The 27124-nt window shown below is 46.5% G+C and overlaps 1 protein-coding gene across 1 annotated transcript; it reads right to left on the bottom strand.

Annotated features, from left to right (window-relative positions):
• LOC149352248 (sodium/iodide cotransporter-like) lies at positions 1-27028 on the bottom strand. The gene is made up of 11 exons (XM_089575680.1): positions 26696-27028; positions 21433-21498; positions 18395-18446; positions 11354-11421; positions 10784-10941; positions 8872-9006; positions 8083-8212; positions 7325-7413; positions 6200-6309; positions 5522-5589; positions 1-162 (listed from the first exon to the last, which is right to left on the bottom strand). Exons 1-11 carry the CDS (start codon positions 27020-27022, stop codon positions 1-3), a joined length of 1365 nt encoding a protein of 454 aa, XP_089431806.1. The 5' UTR covers positions 27023-27028.
• Positions 27029-27124: the final 96 nt, after the last annotated feature.

Below are 27124 nucleotides of genomic sequence, written 5' to 3'. Positions count from 1 at the left end.
TTACTCTTGAGGAGGTGTCGGCAACGGCGCAAGCTTGCTGATGTTATCTGCGCAGAAGTCTGTCGTGACGTCCATTCTCGGGGGCTTGACGTCGCTCAGCAGAGTTTGCCACATATGCCACAGCTGGTACACGACCGTCAGCAGAGTGGCCCAGCCGGCTCCCTGGACATGCGGGCGAGCGTACACTGCGTCTTAACAAAGAAGAAAGGCTGAGTTCGGCTCGCCGCACAGCGGTGAGGCCGGCTCCGCCTTCCAAACGCCGCCGGCGTAAATGACACGTGCAAAAAGAAAAAAAGTGAGCGGTGAGCAAAACTGTTTGTGAGCAGGGTACAGTTCGCAACTGCAGGCTGTTCACCGCTGCCTGCTTCGATATATCGCGCTTCGTCTCCATGCGAATCTCAGCGCCTATATAGCGTTTGAAACTGCCCCACCGGAACATCTACTTTTCTATTCAAAAGTTCAGGGGACAACAGGTTTTCGTATTGGTCCTGAAGAAGTTGCTATAGCACCTCACTGAGCGCTCCAAATCGCTGGATATGGAAGAGGACATTCGTACTTATTCCTCCAGATCTTTGAAGTACTCGGCATGCTTCGAAACGCCCGCTACATGGGATAGCAGTAAACTGAGAGGCCTGGAAACTTCTTAATTGCACTATGAAGACGGTTCTGTGCTCTGCGTTATGAGCCGTCATAATCTCTTGTATTCGCTCTTATCTCGGCATAAAGCGATTTTGTTCACTAAGTCTTGAAAGCTAATTCCTTAATTATCCTCGAATATTGCTTCCAGTCTGGTGAACCAAACAGCTGTATGAATATGAACTGTTGAAAAACGTATTCGGCAGAAGATACTCAGAAATTGTAGCCTCGCTGATTTGTGCAGGCAGGAACAACATTGCACTCAGTAATTCAGATCTCAAGCGTCGTGTCTTGGAATACAAATGTAAAAGGAAAAAGGGCAGTGTTTTAATACTCACGAACCTTTGCGTTGACGAAAGGAAAAATCACTGCCATAAGCATCAGTGCGGCTAGGGGTCCTGAAATTGCTGCGTTGGCCATCATGAAGATCTGCAAACGTATCATCAACGATCAGATCGCCGTCACTGCCTGCTTCTTGGCCACACTGTTATGTTGCATCTTACATAGATAAAAGCGCAGGTTATTGTTGAAGGAACATGACGATATGACTGATCACGCCAACAGGTAAAGTTCATAGCAGCGCTCATAACACAGCACGGAAACGTACAAACACTTGCTGTGGCTGTTTTGCATCGTATTATTTAAAACTGGGCAGTTTTTCTTGGCGCTCGGTGAGTAACTTCATGCATAAAAGCAAGGAGCTGTTAACTGCTTATCTGGCTAAAGCTTTGCACTTACTACTCTGCAGGCTGAAATATTTAGTTGTTTTATATGGTAGCACCTCGTGAATCTTAATTCGAGCATTTTGGATGGACTAAAGAAAATTATTGTTCGTAGAATAATGAAAAGCAGAGACATTATCCTGCTCTCCACCCCACAAGCGGAGCGTGACGCTTTGAGATCTTGGGGAACGTCATTTGTGGCAAGTTGATGTAAGCTGTGCAGTCAAATTTTTGCGTTAATAACGCGCAGTGACACCGAGGTAGGCCTTGATAAACCGTGTTCTTGCTGCAGCGTATACAAATTGCGAGGATTTCTACGCGCAAACCCGAACGTTCCGACATCAAAGCGGCAGTGGTGTTGGTTTTGGCTTTTAATGATGAAAAAAGGAAAGATGGAAGGGAAGGGAGAGAAAAACAGCAAAAGGGTCGCATTTTGGGACTCGGCTTTCATGTCAGGAAAGTCTCGACCCTTCGGAGGCAGCCGTGGCATGCGGTCGGCGGCAGGCAGCAAGTCCCGTCAATGGGAGAGTCGCGTCTCTGCGACTGTCTCAAACTTTTCTACCTCGGCGCACAGTGCAGTACGCTTCCTCGTCTATGCTAGACGGTGAGCGAGGGCGACGGCCGAGTGCGCGCATTTTTTCCGACAAGGACGCGTCAGCACATACTATCAAGCGGTTCAGCAATCGGTATACGCTCAAGAGATCGAAGCACTGTGCCTCCGACAAATGACTCAACACAGAGCGTGACAAATTCAGAGCGGTTAGCTTTTTGCCGCGTGCCACCTAAAAAAATGAGTTAACAATTCTTCACAGAATGAGAGAAATGAACTACCTTTCTCCTTTGGAACATATTGGGGGCCTTTCATGTCACTTGAATGATGAATCATTGTGTTACCGGTCAAAACCTGCGTTATATCAGCCGAAGCGATGGATTTAGCTGAAGTGTGCACGATATCGTTTTGCACATTCGATAATATCACGGTCTTGGCTAAAAATTCATTTCTGCATTAATAAGCTAAGCGCAGTCCGCCACCATCCGTCAGACTTCTCTGCTCGCAGACAGTCGATGGCCATATCTCTAGATCTACTGGTTTATTTTCAACGGGTGAGTTATAAGTGTCGCAATTGGAAGCGCGAATTACCGCGACTTGCAGTCTCGTATCCGGTTATAGATAAAACCTTTCTATATTATTATCATCGCGGCCTAGTGCCACGATCTCAACGTTGACCGAGTGGAGAGAAACAACTGTCTATCGCGTCGCGAGAGAAAAGAAAGCAAGAGGCCGAATAGTGCACTTAAATAATAATGTCTCAGTAACATAGAATATTGACGCAATCTTTTATCGGTCATCTTTCTTCTTCTATTGGACGCAAATTTATCGAATTACACATGACCTCCGCCAGATGTGTAAGCTCCAATGTCTCGGGTATATCAACTTTCATACGCTTTACAAAACCCCTGTCTGTGCGCGCCGGTACGGAAGAATGTGTACAGGTTGCCCTGATTTAATGGATTGGGCATAAAAGACAGCAACACGCGACCGGCGCCGTCTGGCTAGTTTAAAATTATACGTTAATGTATATTTAAGTCTTGAAGTTATACGCGGGTGCATATGCAGTGTCTGCCATTCCTGGCTTGAACACGCGAGCGGCATGTTGCGAGTGTGCATGAAAGCGAAGTGGCAGACAACGAGAAGCGTCAGCTCTAGGTCCCTCTGCGCCTGCGCCACTTTGCTTTTGTGAATGGTTGTGTTTGACGCACTTGTCTGACGCACTTGGGTGCAAGGTTCGATCCCCAGTGCCATGGGTACAAGCTTTCCACTGGACTGGTGCTCGTTTTATCTGAGGTGAAATGCTTGGAAAATAGGTCTTTGACCCCCCCCCCCCCCCCCCCTGCCTTTGATTACTTGAAAAAGCCTTGTGCCATGGCACTCTTTTGCCATAGATGCCCTTGCGTCACAAAAATCTCTAATATTAATCATCATCATCAATTCTACTTGAGCGAATATATTTCAATTTTTGGTATTGCACAATATTTCATTGCCATGGATCACACACGTAGGAGCCTAAATTATGATGCACGCGAATAAAGATCTCTAAGCTGCTCTGTACTCGCTACTTCACCGTCCTTGTGAGATTTCAGAGACTTGTGCCACACCTCGTCTGTGTTTCGGTAGCCGTAGTTGCTGCACTGCCTTCGGCATACAAGATCAATGCCCGACCACCTGCACATGACAGCCGAATTGCATGCAGTCCGTTTCTCTATTAGAGCTCACGTTGACGTAAGCCAAATAGTGTGCCTTTCTCAATACAGGGCAGCGCATCGACTACGTATCCTCGGTCGGAACTAAGTCCAATGCGACAGAATAAACAGGTAGCGCGAGGGACATACGCCCGTATGCGCGCTTGGTGCTACGGGCGATTTCTCGTGAGCTGCTCATTTTGATGTTTCTGCACAAGCGATGTTGCTTAAAAGACACTGAAAAGACACGCCCGGAATTTTCCGCCTATCACATACCTCCGAATATATATATTTGGAGGTCGTGGGTTCGGTTCCCACCGGCGGCATGTGGTTGTTTTTTCTTCTTTTCTAGTCAATTATATTTAAGCGATAACACAGAGTAATATTCACCATTGATCAACACCACAAATTAAATAAATATTTAAAAATAGTCTCCTGTGTTTCCTTGGTTTCTGTGGCTGTTGGCTTCTCATATATATATATATATATATATATATATATATATATATATATATATATATATATATATATATATATGGTTGGTTGGTTGGTTTTTGGGGTTTAACGTCCCAAAGCGACTGAGGCTATGAGAGACGCCGTAGTGAAGGGCTCCGGAAATTTCGACCACCTGGGGTTCTTTAACGTGCAGTGACATCGCACAGTACACGGGCCTCTAGAATTTCTCCTCCAAAGAAATTCCAGCCGCCGCGGCCGGGATCGAACCCGCGTCTTTTGGGACAGCAGCCGAGCACCATAGCCGCTGAGCCACCGCGGCGGCAAATATATATATATATATATATATATATATACACACACACACACACACACACACACACACACACACACACACACACACACACACACACACACACACACACACACACACATACATGGTCTGTTCTGAAAGTAGTAGGGCTCATTTTTTTTAAACAAAACGTATTCAAGAGAATAGTACAAACGATTACAATTTTTCAAGGTAGCACCCTTCCGCACCTACACGCTGCTGCCAATGAGTTTTACAGTTTTAGTACGCCTCCAGGAACACCTGGACCGGAATGCTGTTTAGCTCCCTCGTCACGGCCTGTTGAACCACCTCTACCGATCCGTGATGTTTTCCCTCGAGCGTCGATTTTATTCTCGGGAATAGAAAAAAAGTGGCAGGGCCAAGTCGAGGTTTTAGGGGGGCTGAGACAGCGTTGCCGCCTTGTGCTGGACAAAAAATCGGGGTCCTCATTCAGATGACGAAGAAGATCCTACCGGTTGGCCTTTTCCTCCTCTGACAACACTCCCGGCACCAACTTCGCGCACGCTTTCCTCATGGATAAGTTTTCTGTCACGATCCCAAAAACTTGGGTTTGAGGAATGCTCAAGTCATCAGCAATCATTCTGATACTCATTCTACGATCACTGTTAAGTAAATGTTTCCCTCGCTACACATTTTCGTTGGTCTTGCTGGTCGAAGGGCGTCTGAAGCGGTCGTCTTCCTCCACTCTTTCCTTACCGTCTCGGAAAAGCTTGTGCCACTCAAAAACACCTGATCTACCCATAGAAGCGTCACCGTAGGCCTCCTTAATAATGTTGTGAGTCTCTTTGCCCGTTTTACCAAGATTTACTCAAAATTTGATCGCGTATCGCTGATCCAGTAAACGCTCGACGATTCTGCGTGACGAGACGTTTCGACAGGGGTTCACAGTACAAGCGACCTCTTCTCTTTAACGGCCGAGAGCCGACTGCCGATTTTCCCCAGCATTCCCAATATCTCCCTTCAACGATCCTGCACGCGCAGACCACCTCTCGTCCGCCCGTTCGCCCAGGAAAAAACCAGTCCTACTACTTTCAGAACAGACCCTGTATATATATATATATATATTGCTTTGATAATGAGTGCTGGCACACTGTACAAGTGTAACTGGAGAACTTACCCGGGTTATGGACCCCATGTACGGAACGAGCGTGCTGTAGATCGTCATGACGATTCCGACTACGAAAGCTGAACAAAACAAGCAACATAAAATTGTTCATGCCGCCAGGACAACAAAGGTTATTTTACCAAACGTAAGCTGGTAAGTTTAAGTGCGTTAAATAGCCAATTTCGAAGAAAATTTCGCTCAATGCTCCGCGTTCACTGCTCGTTGTAATGTTACTTGTAATGTTGTACAAATTCGTCGCAGCTTTTCTCAGAGCTTTCACGGACTCCAAGTCACCTTTTTTGTACACGCAGCCATGTAACTTGATCGATCATTCCTTTAATATGTACAGTACGGTCCACTGTTAAAGGGCACATGCGGTCGCGTGGCCTCCGCGCTTCGTGAAGCCCTGCTGCCTAGAAGCGGCGAGAACAGGCGGCATGAAGCGCATGCGCGGAAAGACCAGCCGCCATCATGCTTACTGAGCATGCGTCTTGTGCCGACAACTCCCACAAATTCTCGGCGGTCGCGCTCCGCGAAGCGCGGAGGCCACGCGATCGCATGTTCCCTTTAACAGTGGACCGTACTGTACACGACGATTTCAAAGGTTCTAAGCTAGCAAGTGCTTATAGCTAAGACGTCCCCAAGATTATGTAGCATGCGCACAAATGGATGGCGCACGGCGATACTCACCTATGCATTTTGTGACACGTGCGACGTGAGCCTCTGATATCGGCAACTGCGGCGAGACGACGTCCACATAGAGGATGGCTGCCTGAGAGTTGATCAACGACGATATTGTGCTGAAGGGCGGAGAGGAATCGAGGTCACGCCCAAGGGGCCGTCACTTGCTTGTGCGCCGCGCACCCTTTACCAAGTCGCGCGTCGCACGAACCGAGAGATCGGTTCGGACGAGGCATTTCAAACTCGTAGTGCACATGTCCTGCTTCCTTAATTATTCAAAGCAAAAACGACTTTGCAGCTGGTCTTTGGATTCTAAGCGCAGAAGTCCTCAAATAAACCACAAGAACGACGGAAATGCAGAACGAAATCTTTGAATTACACTTTACTTTTCAACATAAGCTCCCCCAATACTGCTATCTTTTCACAGGCCCGCAATTATACCGCATGGACACCTTTCAACGGCTCTGTGGGCTTCTTTGGGTGGCTAGCCAGACACCTATCACAAGAAAATGCTACACTTCTTAAGATGGTGCTAGGAAATCAACGTGTTCTTTAACCTTAACATTATAATCCCGAGATTTCCGTTGTTACCCTGGCGCCAAATGTTTCGTGTAGTTCAATTTTGAACACGAGGTGCTCGCACGGCCGAAACAACTGCCCAGGAAATCTTTCTCCACTCAGCAGTTACGCAAATTCTTGTTAAAATTATAAAATAAATCTGTCATCCTGAGTGGAGGGGTTGAAAGTTAAAGAGCAATTCTACTCTGTTCTGAAAAACATTTGAGATTTAAATGCATGCTATCCCTCGGCGATCAATGATCCCCCAACTGCGTTTCATGTACCTGGCTCATTGCCTTTTTCGAGACCGAAAAAATGTGTGGAAAAAGGACACAGGACGGGCTTGAAATAATGTAGTATTTACTCATTAGCATCCACCTAAGCGCAGCATCATGTGGCTGCAGAGGAAAGCAACTGAGCTGTCGCAGAAGCTTCGCAGTTGAGGAAAAAATCACACTCTGAAAGTCAGTAAATACTCTGGAGTAATTACATTGTGGGATTCCCCTGAACTCGCTGGAGAAAATGCGCGTAGGCAATAGCGGTCTCCTTTTTATTGAGCTGACTTAAATAACATACCTCGTGGCCGCACTGACGATGCCGGACAGAAACAAGCCAGCCATGCCCGGAAATTGAACCAGGTAGGTCTTCACGTAGAACGGAAGGATCTGAAAGTGACAACAGTTCTCCTTCTAGCAGGGAAAAATACAAGGACTTGAAGGTAGTACCCGCAAGCTGACGTTACTGGCAGACAATCGTTTCGTGGTACGGCTGTTCAACAGCTAGTTTGATTAAAAACACTGATACTGAGTGAAAACTGCAGCTGGCATTAATTATGCTTTCGTCAGCGCTGTGCTACATGGCAACAACACCTGACAGCGCATTTTGATTTTATCGCTGAACGTCATTAGACGAAAAAGGACTAAGAAGAAGCGATTGACAACACTAAGCCAGCGCTAATTCTGGCTGACAGACGCAACACAAAGCTCTCAATGTGCGGTCTTCAGAGAATGCCCGGTGACATTCTGTCAAAGAGGCCTCCACGTAAAATATGTAGTACGAAACGCTTTTGTGTGCATAAATTTCCGCATGGCGAAAACGGCTTTTACGGAAAGGTCAAAACAGCGGCTTCCCTCGATGTGAAAGCGGCTATTCTCCAGCACGAAGCCTTTCTTTGCTGCCGCGTGTCAGAATAGAACTGCGAGCGCTAAGTTGTATTTTTACGTGGGCTGCACACAACACATTCAATTCAGCCTGCGTGTAGCTCCGCTGCACGTTACGAGGAAGCAGTGGAAGCGGTAAGAACAACTCGCGCGAGCCTTTAGAAGATCACTAACCTGGTCGAGCTTCTGAATCTGCCCCACGGATTCCGGGTCGCATCCACGAAACCAGAATGTCAACGCCAAAGCCATAGCTGCCTCGGTTAGGTACACGAAGGCTGTGAGCACTAAGCCCACCACAGCCGTGCTGCAACGAAATGAATGACAGTGTGCGTTGTTGGTCTGTGTGTCAACTTGCACAGCGGAGTCAAGGGAGAGTCACACACCTCCAGAGAGGATTGACTGGTAGCTCAAGGGAAAGTATGCCACACTGGTAACAATTTGGGGGTATCTTCGATTTGGGTCAGAATGGAACAACTTTTATTGCTAGTTTAGATAGTTTTTTGAGAAGCCTGTAAGTAAGCGTGATGCAAGAAAGTGCAAAAGACCAAGAAGGCGGCTCAATCGGGTTGGTTCGGGCATGTTGATGGAAACGACTGAACAGCGCACATAGCGCATGTGTCTGTGTTCTTCTCTTCCGTCCCGTCTGTTAGCACTGTTCAGTCGTTTCGATCGAGTAAAAGACGCAGCAGGAATGCGATAACGACAGCGTCCTAGTGTAACAGTGGTCGCAAAAGCCCTAATTGGCCGCTGCATAGTGTACCTAGAACTTTAAGCGCATAATGAAAACTCTATGGCACTCTCATGGTAGCTATATAGTACGGACCCTGAATGCATTAACCTGAAGAAGAAATTAAAAGCACACCTTGGGTATTGACTTTACGGCCCTCCCTGAAGCAAAACTAAGTGACCTAAAACATGCGAATTGCTCAATTCTACGACTTCGTCAATGATGCAAGCGCATACCGCCGAGCTTCCTTCAGCGTTCTTGATGCGATGTATCTCTGCACGACGACTTGATCGAAGCTTGTTCGGTAAATGTTGATCGCCGTTGTCGCCAGGAGGGTGGACCAAACGTTTTCGTCATTGCCGATATCCAACCTGAAACTAAGGCACAAGCCCCTGGGGTCATAAATTTCTCCATCGCGAGAAATCCCCCAGCGTTTTCGTCATCACTAAAACTGAAACTTTACAACCATCACCCAAATCTAAGGACTAAAGGTTGTTGCCTAAAGCTCGGGGTGCAACACCGCGAGCAAGTTCTGAGGAAAGCACAGCTTAGACAGCAAAGACGATTGCGCGATTGCTCTACGTACGGGACGCGCACACTGAAATGTTTTTCAGGCTTTTCTACTCTGTAAATTAGCATTACAAGCCGGCAACATTAAAAGTGTCTCCCATCGCGAGTGTGTGGCGACGCACTTCGGCCACTGTTGCTCCGGCGTTTGCGTGCAGTCGTAAAGCAATGAGTGCGGCTGCTGACGACACGAGCGGCGCACTGCACACGTGTCCGCTTCGTCGAGCACGAAACGCGCACTTTTCAGGTGTTCCTTTATCTTGTGAAATACCCAGATGTCCAATGGGACGAGTTCTAGCCTGTATGGTAAGTGAGACAAAACATCGTGGAACTGCTCCTGCTTCAGACATTGCTTTGCATGGTTTCCCGACGTGTGAGGTGTCGTGGTCGTATTGAATTATTACATCTCTCGGAAGACGAGCTCTACACGAACGTAGATGCAGTTTATGTAGCGTCTGTACGTAATGTCCTGAGTCGACAGTCACGCCACGTTGCAGACATTCGACCAGCGCAACACCATCACAGTCTCCAAAGGTGTCTGCCATCACATTGTTAGCCGAGCTGTGTCCCGAAATTGTTAGGATGAAGGGTGATAGTATGCCTATTCTCCATAGTCGGTGCGTAGTTATGGCGAGTCCATAACGCACCTCCTGCGGAGAATCGGTGCTGAAAGCCCTCTCTGTTCGCCTCGTCACGAGCCAAGTTTTACTGGCAGTTGCGCAGTCGTTCCCGTTTCATGCAGTTCGTCAGGTGACGATGAACCCACCTTGGACGCACTCTTTTGAACTAAAGTTTGTGGTTGATGGCGTGATTCACTCTTCCCAGAAATACACCAACAATGTTTGTGATCAACCTCTGCTTAATGCCACAATCCCCACAATCAATTCAACACGCGCTACCAGCAGCTTTGGAAAGGACGCTAAAACACGTCCACTGCAGTGGTTCTCTTTCAGAGTGGGCGTGAATGGGCTGTCAGCTTGGTGTGTAGTTCACGCCCAGCTCATTTCCTTGCTAAAGGCAACGCAGGTTTCCTCACAGACGACACTCATTCGAGGGCGGATATCAGTAGGTGGAACACTTTCATAAATCCCATCATGACATGTTGCTTTAACAATGTGCGTTCATGTAATCTGCCATTTTTCAGGCTACTGCTTCGTCGTAAGCGGTACATTAGAAATTTTGTCTGAGAGAGGAAACAAAACTTTCAATTCAAGATAGCATCTTTTAATTCCATCAATTTTAAGAAATGTTACACGCCAGGAGGCAAAATTTACTGAATACCCTTCGCGCAACGCCGGCATCAATAGCCGCAGAGAGAGTGCAGTTATCGCTAAAAAACTTTGTCAAAACAAAACGAGATGCAGTGTAGTGGTGTTTTAGTTCAAGTAATTGTTTTTCCTGTTATATGGCAGTGCTGTTAAACGTATGTACAATGGATCACCACCAGTCGACCGAAAAAAGAATGCTGCCGAATGTAGCACCATATAATTCCCCTCCCAATAGACAGTCAAAACATAATGCATGGCTATAGTGCTGGACGTTCATTATCAGCGGAAGAAAAGGAATACAAAAACTTCTCACTTTAGAGCATAAGCGTGAAAGTCCAAGTCGTCCCAGGGGCGTAATCTGGAAAGACCACTCCGCGCGTCGTAGATGACCTTGCCAATGACCGTGGCCGGTGCCAACAATATGAACAGTACCTGCATGCAGTCTGTCCACACTACGCCTCTCATGCCTCCCTATAGAGCGAAAAAAAAAGAAATGAAGCAATGGACGTCATACGGGGGATTTAGCTCGCACTCTAATACGCCGACCAAGTGCGATATGTGGCGACCGGTGCTACAAGGCCTTAAAGAGAACCTGTCTGAAAGGATTCTAGAAAACAATGCTTGGAAGATAAGGGGCTCACGCGAACTAAAGGCCCTTTGCAATTAAACTCAGAACAATGCATGCGGTGAGACCATTAACAAGTGTGTCAGCGAACCGCCCCTTTGCACGCTACAGGAGGCAAAAAGGAGGTAGGGGGGGGGGGGGGGTAGGGGTTTAAGAAGAGACGACTTACTTCAGCACCGCTTTAACGCGGCGATGTTCTGAATAAAAAGCAGCGCAACTGACTCTTTGCAATTGTTTAGGCACTGGCGGTATTCTTACCAGAGTGGTGTAAAGAGTTCCGCAAAGACCAATTCCAAGAGAGCACCATGTCAAGGGAACGCTGAACACTGAAAAGAAATTTAGATTGGAAAGCATGAGTCTATGTAAGTTAACTCACGATGAGTGTTAAAATTAGAGTTCTTTATGCTGAATGCATGAGGTCCCACTCGTATTTATGTTCTAGTTCAGTGCCTTTTGGCGTGGTACTTTGCCGAACGTTAGCAGCACGTTTTGAGCAGTCTTCATTTATAAGCTTTCTGAGCATACTCGAAGCGAGTTTAAAGTTTTAGTTAAAAAGCTCTGGAAGCGTCGTTTCAGACGCGGTCTGCAGAAATGCACCACACGGCGAGCCGGAGGGGACTTCATACTTTCAACGTTTGTGGCACCGTGCGGCCGCCTTCCACATCCTCCCAGCGAGCCTCTCCTCTTTTGTAAGCTTATAACATGGCATAACGGAAAGAACATTTGCACCGGGATTGAACATCGGCTGCTCGTTGCCGTCTGATCTTTTTTCACATTTTTATGATTTCTGTCTGTCCCTTTATCTTAACAGCCTCGGAAGCAAACGAGATTTCCCAAAAGGTTTCCAGAAGCGCACTGCAAACTTGCTATTTATAAAGGCGTGAAATCCCGCAAAAGTTAGAGTCGTTTTACCAGACCAGCATATAATACATTATTTTAAGACACATGCATTAAGGCGGGTGTTAGAGACGTTACCTAGGACCAATACTCCTAAAGCCATGCGTTAGAAATCTTTTTGCGCATTACGCGGAACAGCCTTGAATAATTCACTGACACTGGCCAAGGTAAAAGGATGCGCTGAAATGGTCCTCATATCAGAGTTAAATTTACGAGTCTCCGCTAGAAATGTCTGAGCAGGACCGCCTTTAAAAGTTGTGCTCCTCGGCGTCCTGTTCTGCGAAAGCCCACGCTCGCTAAAATGACTTCATGTAAGCCAGGTAGAGGGGCAGAGTAGCTTCCCAATATGCTTAGCATATTATTGCGATGCATGAACAATTGACAGACAGCGCAGTGATGTCTGCATTGCGGTCTCCCGCTTCTCCTAATGGTCGTATACGAAAAACACGAGATTCAAACACCGGTGTCATGATCACTTCGAATACACATTGCGTATTCGGGGCACTGTATAGTCCCCATTGTCATGACGTGCCATGGTGCTGACATCTGTGCGCTGACCACGCCGTGGTTCCTGCTTCCAGTGAGGCTCTTTTGTGCTTTTTCGAAACCAAGAAAGCGCAAGTAGTTTGACGGAATCTTAAAATTATTACTTTGAGTTTTTGTTGAGCGCCTGTGTTCCTTCAGAAATTCCAGGGCTAAGTGTGAGGCTTGTAGGGTCTGGGATCGAAAGTTTTTAACTTTATTCCTTGTGACTAAGTTATCAATCACGGCATAACACGGGCCGCCGTGTATACAAATACATCACGAACAAACACATCGCGCTGTGAAGCGCTTTAAGTGCACCGTCGGAAAAAGAAGAGACGTAAACAGGAGGCAAACGCAGGCAGGGAAAGAGAACGTGCTCGTATTACGTTGTAGTCTTCTCTTTTTTTTTTGCCCCAACAGCAACTAACTATCTCTACAGTATACTGCTAATGTGCTGCTTGTTTTTGAAGCTTGCTTTTTTAACATCATTCGCATTCGAAAACCCTAAACAGCCCTGATTGACCATTGTCTAGCTGGTTTTCTTTTCGCTCCATTTTTCTTGTTCTCGTTTTCAGTGTAGCTGCAGCCTGAATAATTAACAAAAATCACTCACCCATCGGGAGTAAAAGCTGTACAGCTAAAACACGTAAATTCCCTAAAACTTTTCACAGCTTTACAGGCTGTACCTGCTGACCTTCTCAGTATGTTCGATCACCGCACCCCGTAACCCGGCGCCAGTTCTTTTCAGCTTATAGCAAATCGAGGGCCTCGGACCTCACGGCCTCAGTGCTTGTAGAACCGCGGCAACATACAGGAAGCGTGTATAGCGATATCGTCGATGAACCACGCAGAGTTTATCTCGCATGTGGCAGCGCGTGCTGTCATGCTAATTCGAACTTAGCTCCAACTCGCACTTCGAACATTAGTCGCGCTTTCCGACATCGTTTGGAAACATGGAAAACATTATTTCGAACTCAAGGCTACGTCTCATTTTGTGCTGTTGCCAGAGGCACAGTGTTTTATTATAATATTAATTGGAAAACTGAAGGTGAAAGCTTGAATTGTGGACAGGGCAGCGCCAGAAACGTACAACCAGAGTTTATTACCGAAGTATAAATTAACCAAATTTACCGTTCAGTAGTATAATTCTCGCAGGCTTAACGAGCCGATAATCAGTGCTGGTGAATAACGTGCACTTTCGAAGGTGCGATAGCATCATTAAATGAGCTATCGGATTCAATGAGTTTAATGAGAGGAGTGTTTTCTTGCGTATTCAAACGTAACTTGTACCACGTCTCCAGCACAGATGCGGTACATGAGTCTCGCGTAATTCATTAAAAAAACTATGCATTGCGCTATCGGCGCATTAAGTGGAGCAGTTTGTACCATCTCGAGGGAAAGAAGGGCGGGAAAGGCGGGGAAAGTAGAGATTAATGTCCAACATAAGGTTACTCCGGTTAAAACTGTCCACGAGATTAATTCACACACACTGAAACTCTTTCGTGAAGAACTCAGTGGAATTGAATGAAAAAACGTTTTCTCCTGTCTTTCAGCCGATAAGGCTTATGACTATTTTCTGGAGACATTTTGTTCGGTCTATAAAAAGTATTTCCCCTATAAAGAGTTAAGAAAACCCAAACGAGCTAGATAGGCATGGCTAACTCCCAAACTACTCAGAATGATAAGAAAAAAGCAAAAACTGTTTCAAAGGTTCTTGAAAAACAGAAACCAGGATTCACTTAAAGAATTCAGGCGATACAGAAATAGTCTAAATAGTGCCTTGAGACAACCAAAACGAGACTACTTTCGAAATATGTTTGATGGAATAGTCGATGTGAAACACATTTGGAGTAAACTCTCTTCAATTATATCTCCCCATAGATACACGTCTGATACTAAAGAGCTAATAATAAATAATGAGCAGCTAAGCGGCAAAATGCTGGCTGACAAATTTAACAAACACTTCGCGCCTCTTATTGATAGCAGTTATAATGATAGAGCACTGCGTCACTTAAGGCCACCGTTACAATCATCCATATTTCTTAATCAAACCGACGAGAATGAGGCACAAAATGTGTTCATGCAGATTAAAAACACAAAGTGCGAGGACATCTGTGGCTTAAAAATGCAACCAGTAAGATTTGTTCTTGACCTGATCAAAGCATGTATAACCTACATTTATAACCTTGTTTTAAGCACGGGTGTGTTCCCGCAAAATATGAAGCATGCTAAGGTAATTGTGTTGCATAAAAATGAAGAAAAAAACAACCTTGCCAACTACAGACTAATTTCAATACTACAAGTGTTTTCAAAGGTACTCGAAAAAATAATTTTACTGAGGATGTCCACATTTTTTGATTATCACTCGCTGATCACAGTTTCACAACATGGTTTTAGGCAAGGTCTGTCCACAGAAACCGCCTTACTCTGCCAAAAATAATTAATTTTGCAAAATATAGAGTCCAAAAAATTAACACTGGGGCTTTTCGTTGATTTTTCGAAGGCCTTTGACAGGCTAAACCATAATACACTCCGAGAAAAGCTTTTCTTTTACGGTGTTCGCGGCGTTGCCGCCGAATTAATATGTAGCTATTTGAGGGATCGATTCCAGTCTGTCTGTGTAAATGAAGAACTATAAAGCTGGGAGATGCTTAAATGTGGTGTGCCTCAAGGCAGTATTTTAGGGCCTCTGCTATTTATTATTTACATTAACGACATTGTAAACATTGATGACTCAGCCAAATACGTAATGTACGCAGATGACACTAGCCTTTTTTTTACTGGAACCCATGCAGACGACCTTGTGAAAGGAGCAAATCAAACACTTAGCAAATTATATTTATGGTCACTTGAAAATTCATTACTAATAAATAATGCCAAAACCAAAGCGGTCCTTTTCCGTGCGAAATCAACATCATGTAATACCTCCACTGCCCTGCGTATAAATGACTCTAATCGAATTTTCTTCCACTGTTAAATCACCTGGGATTTTTTTCCATGAGTTCATGCTGTGGGATAATCATACTGATTTCCTGCGCACTAAACGTTCTCGGGTTTTAGGTATGCTTAGAAAATATCGACATTTGCTTCCACCGCATCTCATGCGCTTACTATATAACACACTTTTTGACTCGCAGCTGCGTTACTACCATTTAGTTTGGGGAAACAGCACAAAAATAGCTCTTAAAAAGCTAGTCATTATGCAGAAGAATGCCCTACGCGCAGTAGCAAATTAGGCTAATCATGCCCAAACTCATTCACTTTTCGCAAAATATCAGGTAATTCAAGTTCGTATGCTCTATGTGTACAAGCTACTGGTAACTCTCAAGTCAGAGATGCATAAAAGGCGCAAAACCCTGCATAAAATAGCAAAATTAAGAGAAAACACTTCGTCTCGCCCTACTCGATATCCAGAAATTTGGTTCGTACCGACACCTTGCACAAATTACGGCATGCAGATGATTTGTTTCAGTCTTCCACAAGCACTAAATAAACTTCACCGCACTGCAGAAAAACTGCGTACATTACAAAAAAAAAAGGAGTTGTTCGCTGTCACCGCTTCATGCAACTGCGAATGATGTTTTCTTTGAGTGCATCATTTTCTGATTATATGTCCCGCTTATTTCTTTTTCATTTTTCTGCCACTACGTAATGTTCTGTTGGTGTTTTCTGCTTGGTGATGTTTTGCTGTTGATGATACTCTTTTCCCTGCTGCCGCTGTCGACGTAGATGTTTTGTTTCTATGGGAGATTGGGCCTGTCAAGCCACAAAACCGCGGCTTTTTTCTCGCCTTCCTTATCACAGTTTGCTGTACAGCGTTTTTTTTCTCGTATGTTTTTATGATGTAACTTTTTGGCTGTGGTAGAAATAAAGAAACTCAAACTCAAACACTCGAGCAACTTCTTTCTCACCACGACGGGCCATCACGATATGTCGGCCGCAAAGTGGGGCGAATTTTGTGCCAGCTGCTTGCCAGAACTAGTTCAATACTGTTAGTTCAGTTTCTTCAAAATATGCGATGCGCATAATGTCCTTAATTTGGCGCATCTGCTAACAAACCTGTCCTTCGTTCAACAACCCGTGGATGTGTAAATGTAGCTTATTTAAACGTGAAGCAGCTGCTACAGCCGTTACGCTCGGCGTCGCGCCTGCTTCTGTATGGCGGTTCGCACAAATATGCGCGTTTCGCTTTGAGGCTCGCTGCACAACGACTAAAAAAAAAAGCGACGGCGTGAACAGAAAGTGAGTTTGGGCCCCTGAGCAAATCCGCGGGAGGTTTCGCAAGCTCTGCCTTGATGTCGGCTGAAGCACATCTCTGCTGGGTTGCACGTCAGCTTGAAGTTGAAGGGCAACTATGCCAAACTCCTGTGTATGAATTGGCTTCACTAAGCCGAAATATTTGATGCCTGTTGTCACACGATGGGGACCATGGTCAGGCAAGCAGACAAAACACTTTAGAAGCGAAGCGCTTGTTTCGCGAACTCTTGGCTGTAGGAGCAATGAAATTGTGGGTGGCGACGGAGGCAGTGGGAGAGAAGGATGGCACAGTCGGCAGTCATCGAGCGGAAGAATGTGGCTCCTATTTAAATACGTCGTCGTACGTACGCCTTGTGTGAGCAGCTATCAAGATGAACTGAGAAAAAGCCTCTACCCATTGGAAGGAATAAAACTGCGCAAAGGGATTGAAGAAGAAAACGAGAGACGTGACTGAGCGCAATGCGCTCTGTCCTGTCCTCACGTCTCTTTCGTTTTCTTCTTCAATCTCTTTGCGCAGTTTTATTCCTTTAATTGTTGTTATGAACCAACTCGCCCAGGCGAAAGTGCTTATTGAACTGATCTCTACCCATTGGGTTTATCTGAAATACGATCCTTGAAGCTGAAACATCTTGAAGTGCACTTGACAGTGCCCGTGAAAACGGAATCGAATTAACTGGCTTTTCTTTGCGACATATTGGAGTCGAAAACAATTCGTGGTATATTTCTTCCTTTTAAGTTTCATGAGCTGAGGCCCCGTTACAGTCCTCGATATCGAGATTTCCACATGTATTTGATCATCATGGAAAAAATAAGTGACGTGTTAATAATATAAATGTCCATCCTCATTCATTTCATTGCTCAAAACCAGTGCGCTTGCATGTGAAATGCAGGCTGGCGCAAAAAAAAGAAAAAAAAAGAACGAAGCTAGTTTTCGCACTTATTTCGTTAGTTTAATTAAAAATAATTCTAGAATGCTAATACTTATTCATTCAGTAGCAAAGCTTCCGAGTTGATTCTGTTTACCGCCATCACAAATGAGAAATCATCGATAAAAGTGACGACTAAACGACGACGCTTCCACAGCCCCATTAGATTTGGAATAACGGTGGCAAAACGAATTGTGGTGCGGCTGTCTGAAGCAACTTGGAGCGTGTTAGTCAGATAGGATAAAGCTCTTGCGCCACTAGGCTTAACTGCGCAAGATAGCTTAACGGAAGGCTAAATCGAAAAACGAAAACGGTCACACTTTGTTTCATGCACCCGTTTCTAATGCGAATTATTAAGTGTTTATCGTTTTGCAAACGAGCATAAATGCTTCACACCACCTGGTTTACCCCAGAAGGTGTTACTTTTGAATAGTTATTTGTTTATTGTGAAGCAAGACAATTAAATTTATGCTTTAAACCCCCCACTATTACGCCCTAGTTTCGATTGCTCTGCAGCTTTTAACTTAATTTCTGGCTCTTTTCATTGCACGTTAAGTATTGATCTGAGAACATTGTGTTCCTATATGGAACAAACTAACTCTGGCAGCATGGTCTCCGTCGATACCCGGATGAGAAGTATGCATTTATCGCTTTTTACTCCTCAAGAAAAACGTGCGCGAAAGGAAGAGCGTACCTGTAGCAATGGCGATGGAGGCTGCGAATATGACGACGGCGCCAACACTTTGCTGAAACAGAAAGCAGTGCGTTCTGTCACTTACTAGCCAGCACGAGCACTAGCGCATGTTTTATACAACACCTGCTTTGAGAACAAAACTTTCCTGCGCGAGATTTTATGCAGGCGGTAACGCAAGAACTTGTGGCTGAAGTAAGTACCGGTCGCTGCTCTCTGCTGGTACAAACAACTCTACTTGCATGTATATAAATGTTCAAGAACAAATATAAGTGTGCAGTGGAACCTCGTTAATTCGAACTTTCGCTTTATTAGAACTGAAGTTTTAGTCCTCACAACATGGCGTGGATTAATGGGGCTTCCCTTAATTCGAGCTCTGCATAATTTGAGAAAGTCTTCGGTGCCTGTCAAGTTCGTATTCGACAGTTTGCAGAACTGGCATGCCACTGACATGGTGTGATGTGCACACCACACTGTCGAGGGATTTTTGGAACGTGGCGTGTCGGCAGTGGTGCGTCGGACAGCGGAGCGCCGTGCGTGCCAGCCCCGCGTTGTGCGTGTACGCGTGCGTATGGTGTGCGCGAGGCAGGCACGAGGAGCGGATAGCTGACGTGTCAGAAAACCGAGGCGTAGAGGAAGACACCGCACCACAAGGCTGGTCATTCAAGCGTGGAAGTGGCAGCTGTCGGACGTTGGATCCGAGCTGCCAGTGACTTCCCTTGGATCATCGACGCTAGACCATTGAGCCTCATTCAAGCGTGGAGGTGGCAGCCGTCAGACTTCGGGTCTGTGCTGCCGTGGACTTCCCTTGAATCGACGAAGCAGGCCTACTGCGATCGCCACTTTGCTACCACGTCTTCCTTGGATGGGCTGCATAGGCCTACGGTGTATCGGAACGCCATCGACGGGGCCTGGCTACGGTTTTCCTGCTGCATCTGCCCAGTTCTTGGGGGCGGCTGACAGGAGTTCGTCAGCGTCTCCCGCGGTGTGCATCTCCGTTCCTCATCTCCTGGCTCTCTACCACCGCCTCCCTGGACGCAACGCCAGCGACGCATCGCAAGTCGACAACCCGCGTCTGTGCTACCTGCAAGGCATTCCTGCTCCACCTGGGACGCTTTGTATCCAGTGAACTCTCTCCTTTTTATCCCTAGTGTTGTACGCGTTTCTAGTGTGTGTGTTTTCCTTGGTGTTTTCGTTTCTTTTATTGGCTCCCTTTCTTTAAAATATAAACACGGCTTCGTTTTGTTTTGTTTTGTTTGATTTCTTTGTTCTTTTCATCGAACCTGCACGCGAAAGCGTTCCCCAGCAGTCCGGGACGCGTCACCCCCGATTCGCGACACATGGACAAAATTTCGGCCGCTGAAAACAAAGAGAAAATTTCAATGACGCTTCGTATTGCGCATGCATCCATTCTTTGACGTGATAAACAATCGAAGGGGCATGAATACGCATTTTGAATCCCCGAGACTGCCCTGCAGTGAGAGGCCCCGAATCGCGATGTTCATCGGGTATGCGGCGCTATCGCCGTCGCAAAAGCTTGCACGTATAGTATTTCGCGGACGATGGCGCGGCTTCTTTGTGGTCTAAACGAAATATGGCCTCGCACAATATGTTGCAGATAAGCATGTAACTGAAGATCTTACACGTACCAGTCAAATTTCATGATGTAACCCGTCACTCTATGTTTGATGTCAGAACCTTGCTCGTTTACTCATTACGGCGATTTTTGTAGGTCCGTCAATGTGCATTTAGCTTGCTAGCAGACAATGGGCTGCGAGTCTCCATTTTGTTCACCGACGCAATACACAGTTAACCCTCGTTGACACGAAGGTGCAAAAAAAAAGCAGAAAAAACTTGAGGGGACACTTAAGCTCTGCCTTAAGTGTATGATGGGACAGCGTTAGTGGGTATAATGCCCATATATGCGGAAATGATCATTCTCAACTTCACATTAATATGTCCCCGAGAGTCCTCATACACTCCTAGCGCAGTGGTGCAGCAATTAAGTGGTGCGCCACTGCCTCGGCAGATGGCTGTTTCAAACACAGCCCCCGATGAGGCTTGTGAGACACAGGTTGCTCTACCTGAGCAATCGCTCACAACCAGTCATTAACTTAACTGCCACCTACCATGGTGGACAGTTTGCTCACAATCCGATGGGAAGGTTGTAACGACGTTACAGGATCACTTAACCTTGGTGGCAGGTGGGCTGCCTGCTTCTCTAGGGATTTTTCATTCACGTCGCCGCCGGGTTTTCCACTAAACGGGATCCTTAACGTTCTCGCTTTAAAATTTCGAGATAGCAAGGTTTCGGGATGAGCGAAGTACCAAAATTTTCAGTGTATTCAGCATACATTCTTAGCCGCGCCTGGTAGCAGCGACGAGGCCACTACCCGTGCGGTGGCGGTTGGTGGTGCTTGTTCCTTTCCGCATAATATTTTTCTCTGCCTGCCTGGCCGTCGTTCCTCTGGGGAACAAACCTGCGATGTACGCCGGCTATCAGCGCCCGAATCACGCGAAGTAGAGAGCGACGCCGAGGGGCGCAAACTGCAGCACGCTATAGCACAGACTTGATCGTTGGTTTGATGCGTTGATTTGATCAGCCGCGCAAGCCGCTGGCTGGTGTCAGAGTGCCCTTTTTGCGGGTTTTCATCGGCCAGATTGCGAGATATCTTAATTTCCTGCGAAATGACGAACTTCCGGCTTAATACTTCGAGATATGAGAGTTCGAATTAACAAGGGTTTACTTTATTCCGCACTGTGGTGTCAAACATGGCTTCAGTGCGCAGTATTTCGATACTGAAACGTCACTGTAAAATTTGCGCTATCGTAAATCATTTGGGGCACACTGAAGCGGGTGTCCACACAGATTTATGAACACTTCAATGCACACCCAGTGCAAGACAAAACGCAGCAGAAAAGCTTGTAATTACTGCTTTCATAAAGGTACGAAAATAATAGTTATACTCATTGTTTTAGGGTCGTTAGTTCTGCGTGGTGAGGCAAATGCAAGGCATTTGGAATACAGCCGTTTCACTTACCGTGAGAGCGATGTACGATACACAAGCTGTAAGGGCTATGCAGGAGTTGAATCGCATTCGAAGGTACTGAAAGCGAAAACGAAAAATATCGACATGAAAAGACTTCAGAGCTACGTCTTCACATTTAATGCAGAAATGGTGTTGCAGCAGCGTCTGGTGCACTAATATTGCACGTGGCAAGGGGATTATTCTGAGCATGCGTTGTGTTGGCTCTTTGAATACGACCAAATCACTGTGCATTTACAAGACAGTGCTTGAGTTAAATATGCTGGTCATATTCACTTTGTTTCAGTCCTTCGTCAAATATTTCAAATAACGTTCGACCAAAACAACTCTCTATCTTTTGGCAAATGACGCGCAGAAGTGGAGCGTGAATAATTAGAGATGGTCAAAAATGAGCGAGTGGCATATGTCCCTCTACACCTCGCATTTTAAAAAGTAAGCGTGCAGTAAGTACGCATCGCAGAATGTCACCTTGCCTTAAGAAAAAAAAAAATGGAGGGGACACCGAAGATACGCCTTAACGGTATGACACGATAGCGTTAATGGGTTAATGAGGACTTTTAGAATAGGGTGACGCTATCGGTTAGGGTCATAGGGGAATAGCGGGGCCGCCAGTGCGCAGGACAATAACCAGGGGGAGATGCGTTACTGTCCTGCGCACTGGCGCCCCCGCTATTCCCCTATGACCCTAACCGACAGCGTCACCCTATTCTGAAAGCCTCTAATGCCCATATATGCAGAATTGCTCATCCTATAGTTTACATTCATAGACCCCTGGGAGTCATCAAAACACTCCTGGCACAGCGGTGCAGCAGTTGAGCGATGCTCCACTGACCCGACAGGTGTCTCTTTCAAACACAGCCACCGGTGGAGCTTGTGTGACCTAGGTTGCTCTTTCTGAACAGCCTTTCGCGACCAGTCATTAAATAAACTGCCACCTGCCACTGTGGGCAGATTGCTCACAATCTGGTGGGCAGATGGGGACGACCTCACAAGGTCGCTTGACAGATGGCTCACCTGCCACCTACAGGGTCTGTTCTGAAAGTAGTAGGACTGTTTTTTTCCTGGGCGAACGGGCTGATGAGAGGTGGTCTGCGCGTGCAGGATCGTTGAAGGGGGATATTGGGAATGCTGGGGAAAATCGGCAGTCGGCTCTCGTCCGTTGAAGAGAGGAGGTCGCTGGTACTTCTGAAGCCTTGTCGAAACGTCTCGTCACGCAAAATCATGGAGCGTTTACCGGATCAGCGATACGCGATCAAATTTTGTGTAAATCTTGGTAAAACGGGCAAAAATACTCAGGACATGATTAAGGAGGCCTACGGTGACGCTGCCATGGGTAGACCAGGCATTTTTTGAGTGGCGGAAGCTGCTCCGAGAAGGTGAGGAAAGAGTGGAGGAAGACGACCGCTCCAGACGCCCTTCGACCAGCAAGACCAACGAAAATGTGTAGCGAGTGAAACATTTACTTAACAGTGATCGTAGGATGAGTATCAGAATGATTGCTGATAACTTGCGCATTCCCCAAACCCAAGTTTTTGAGATCGTGACAGAAGACTTAGCCATGAGGAAATTGTGCGCGAAGTTGCTGCCGGGAGTGTTGTCAGAGGAGGAAAAGGCCAAACGGTAGGATCTTCTTCATCATCTGAATGAGGACCCCGATTTTTCGCCCAGCACAAGGCGGCAACGCTGCCTCAGCCCCGCTACAGCCTCGACTTGGCCCCGCCAGACTTTTTTCTATTCCCGAGAATAAAATGACGCTCGAGGGGAAACATCACGGATCGGTAGAGGTGGTTCAACAGGCCGTGACGAGGGAGCTAAACAGCATTCCGGTCCAGGCGTTCTTGGAGGCGTACGAAAACTGTAAAACTCATTGCTAGCAGCGTGTAGGTGCGGAAGGGTGCTACCTTGAAAAAATTTAATCGTTTGTACTATTCTCTTGAATAAATTTTGTTTAAAAAAATGAGTCCTACTACTTTCAGAACAGACCATGTATGTTGCTTCTCTGAGGATTTTTACTGAGGTTGCTTCTCTGAGGATGAAGAGGTGGCACTGCTGCAGGGCTTCCCCCCTCCTAGCGAGGAACTGAGCGACGAGTGAGAGTAAGGTGCTGGAGCCAGTGCACTCGGCGAGGTGCTGTTGTCACTGCGGAGAGACCAGCAGAAAGGTGAGGAGTTACGGAGTCGTTGGCAAGGTAGGCTGGCTTCAGCCGTTCCAGGGCTATTGAGTCAGCGGAGTCGTTTAAGTAAGGATAAGTCCCGAGGTAATGCGGCTGAATAGGGCTGCGGTGAGAGTCTTGGCGGACAAAAAACATGGGTAGCTATACCGAGGTCGGGCGAAACGCAAACTTGTCGAGGTGTCCCGGGGCGCGATGGTTGAGGTTGATGACTTGGAAACACATCGTGGAGAAGATGTATGTACTGCAGTGGGGCTGTAAGGTGATAACGAAGCCTCGAAGAAGTCAGTAGGAAGGCGAATTGAGGTGCCAAAAACAAGCTCAGCCGTTGAACAGGGGAGTTCCTGTTTGAAGGCGCAGCGTACGCCCAATAGATTAAGAGGCAGGCGCTGAAGCCACTCGTTGGTGTTTTATGGGCAGCGCGTGAGGCTTTGAGGTAGCGTTATAGAAACGTTCCACTAGGCCTTTCGTCTGGGGGTGGTATACGAAGTAGTGTGCAGGCGAGTCATGCCGAGAAGGCGAAGGAACTCAGCGAAGACAGACGGCTCGAACTGTCTGCCGCGGTCCGTGATGTTTGCAGACGGACATGGAAAGCGGGCCGCCCAGGTAGAAAGGAAAGCAGACGGGAATCTGGAGGCAGAAATATCGGGCAGCTGTGTTGCGTCAGGCCAACGGGTGTACTTGTCCACGCAGGTGGCTCTTACTTGACCGCGTCGATTTCAGTGATCTCGGCATACGGTCTCGCGTCACTGTCATTGTGTAATCACTTCGCCCACACATTAAACTTCCGGAAGGAGCACACGTCAAGACAGGGCAATCAGCCAGGACGTTGAACTTGCGCATCATATACCTCCTGCGCTAAAATGCACTTTTCTCTGAACAGTGACCTCGCTAAACGCGGTGGTTCTCCGTGTTTATCCATCATGTGACTTTTCCACACATTAAACAGTCTTATCAGCACGTAAAGTTTACAGGAATCTCTGGAGTCTTTGATCACACGCAGAAATCTTATAGGATAAGGCGTAATCTCAATGTCTTTTTTAAGAGTCTGCTGAAGTATATGCCAAAAGAATACAACATCACGACATAGATAAATAATTTCATTGCTCAATAGTTTCTCATTGCTCGCACAGGAAGCATTTCTCTGACCGCGGCACAATTGTCCCCTTGGCGCGAAGGCACGTCCTATGTTAACTAGAATTGCACCATTTCATGCTTTTTTTTTTACGCTCGGAAGTTTCCTAAGGGAAACGTGTGTGCATTATAAAGGTTATAAGGTTCAAACCAATAAATATAAACGGAGACTGAGGGAAAATAGAAGTTGACCTGCATCGATAATGTACCGCGTTCTAATTACCGTAAACGGAGCTTTTATAAACTAGAAAAGGCGAAAATGAAATTCACGGATCGGCACCATCGACCGATTCCGCAAGTAAAATGCTTGCGTCGACATCGATTTTTAGGCACCAATCCCAGAGGCGCGTCACAACGCCATTCACTTTAAGGCCAGGCCTTTCGGTAGGGACGTCACGAGTATGAATAGACTGGCGGAAAGATTTTTAGATCAAATTTTCTCGCCGATAGATGCGCCTTTCGCTGCCATAGAAACGTCAGCATAACCGGAAGGGGCTATATAATCAAATTTTTCTTAGCACGTACATTAATTAGATGGAGCTGTCCCGAGTGTCACTTTAAGCTAATTTTTAGGTCTGTATGATAGAAAGAGTATACCTGCATGCTGTGCAGACCGCTTTAATTTCACTTCAGCAACATGCACTAACAGCGTGCGTGCGTGCGTGTGCGTGCGCCTGCGCATGCGTGTGTGTGTGTGTGTGTGTGTTGTGCCTGGCCGAGATTGCATACTAAAACTTATGTATAGAATATAAGGGAGTTATCAGTTTTGCTATATTAAATAAATGTGTGCAGGCAAACAGTTATTTATCGCATTTTAACCATTTAGTTACACAATTACCCATCTTCGTGCCAGTTATTGTGGGTTAATGAATTTTTACGCAGTGGGCAATGACACCATGGCTTTTGGTTACATCGTGCCAAAATGCACGCGCTGTTAGTTTCATTATTTCTTGAGAGGCGTGTAGCCACCGAAGTAATATCCATATCAGTTTTTAGAATTTCAAAAACGCAGTAGCCCTCGGCTCTACGGCCCAGCGAATTTTGGTTACATCACGCCAAATACTGCGCGGAGGGGCTGCTTGCAGGCATAGCAACCCGTTCAGTGCACGTAACTCGTCGAAATAGGCAAAATTCTTTGGGCCACAGCGCCGAGGGTTATTGCGTTTTCGAACTTCTAAGAGCTGATATGGATATTGCGATGGGCTGCACACCTCTGAATAAATAAGGAGACTAACAGTAATAGTTATAAGGTTAATTACTCAATATTAGTTAACCAGCCTACTAGTTAACACGTCTTAGCTGTATTCTGATGAGCGCTACACAGCTGATAATGATATGCCGGAAAAAGCACTCTTCTAACTTAAAACGCCTATTATTAAAAATTGCAGAACATCTTAGGTGAAATACTGGTATAAAGTGAAGTTCGGTCTACTGAATGAACGGAGTGTGAATGCCTGTGTGCTCTCGATATCACCGATTATAAATAGTTCCCGAGGCACTCGACTGTGAATCTGTTTCGTGCCCCACGCAAGCTTGGTTAGTGTAACCCGTGAATCTCCCCTTCCGCTTCCCCTCTTCCACTCGCGCACAATCTACCGGTGTATGCTTATGTGGCGAACCTGAAGTAATATCTAAAAATAGCAGGAACTATGAGATGCAATCAAAGAATCAATGCTAAGGATTAAAATCGACTCCATTACAATGAAAACCGTAATCAAAGGGGGAGAAATGACCGGAAAGATCTTGCACAGTCTTCTTCGAGGACTCAAAAGGGAATACGCGAAAATTTACGAACATCGTACGTTCTATCCTTTAGCTTTCATAATTCCTGCCGACCGCTTTAGCTGCATCGGCTTCCCACGCCAACAAGACGGAGAGGTCTTGGCGGAAAGTGGCAAACTGGGAGAAAATGGCTGGAACGGGTTGGAGCCGTCCGTTATACGCGTGGCGCACCTGGAATACGGAGGTGATGCGCAGTGAGTAGAAGATGGGCACGACCAGCTCAGTGGCGAGCGGAAGCACCGCAATGAGCGGCACCAGCGTCCACAGCATGTGGAAGCCGAACGCGTACAGGTGCGCCGTGAAGCCGATGAGGCCCGTGGACGAGACCATGCTGGCCACCACAGACAGCGCCAGGGGCAGCGAACGCAGCGTCCGGCTGCCCAGAAACACCTCGCCGGCCGTCGAGTCCGGTGCTGAAGTGCCGCGGCGGAACGAGAAGCGCAAACCCAGTCCCAGGTTGGCCGCCATCAGCAGGCCGAACACGAACACTTCGAGCATGGTCGTCGACAGTCAGCAGCTGCGCAGCGCCTGTGGACGCAACCGATCGCTGATGAGCTCGTCGAGCTCTGAGGCGCGCATTCGCGCGCAGCTGGCGTTTCA

The sequence above is a fragment of the Amblyomma mixtum genome, chromosome 3 (assembly GCF_055824585.1).
Source record: "Amblyomma mixtum isolate Tamu chromosome 3, ASM5582458v1, whole genome shotgun sequence".
Classification (NCBI taxonomy): Eukaryota; Metazoa; Arthropoda; class Arachnida; order Ixodida; family Ixodidae; genus Amblyomma; species Amblyomma mixtum.
This window is presented reverse-complemented; position numbering and strand designations above follow the sequence as displayed.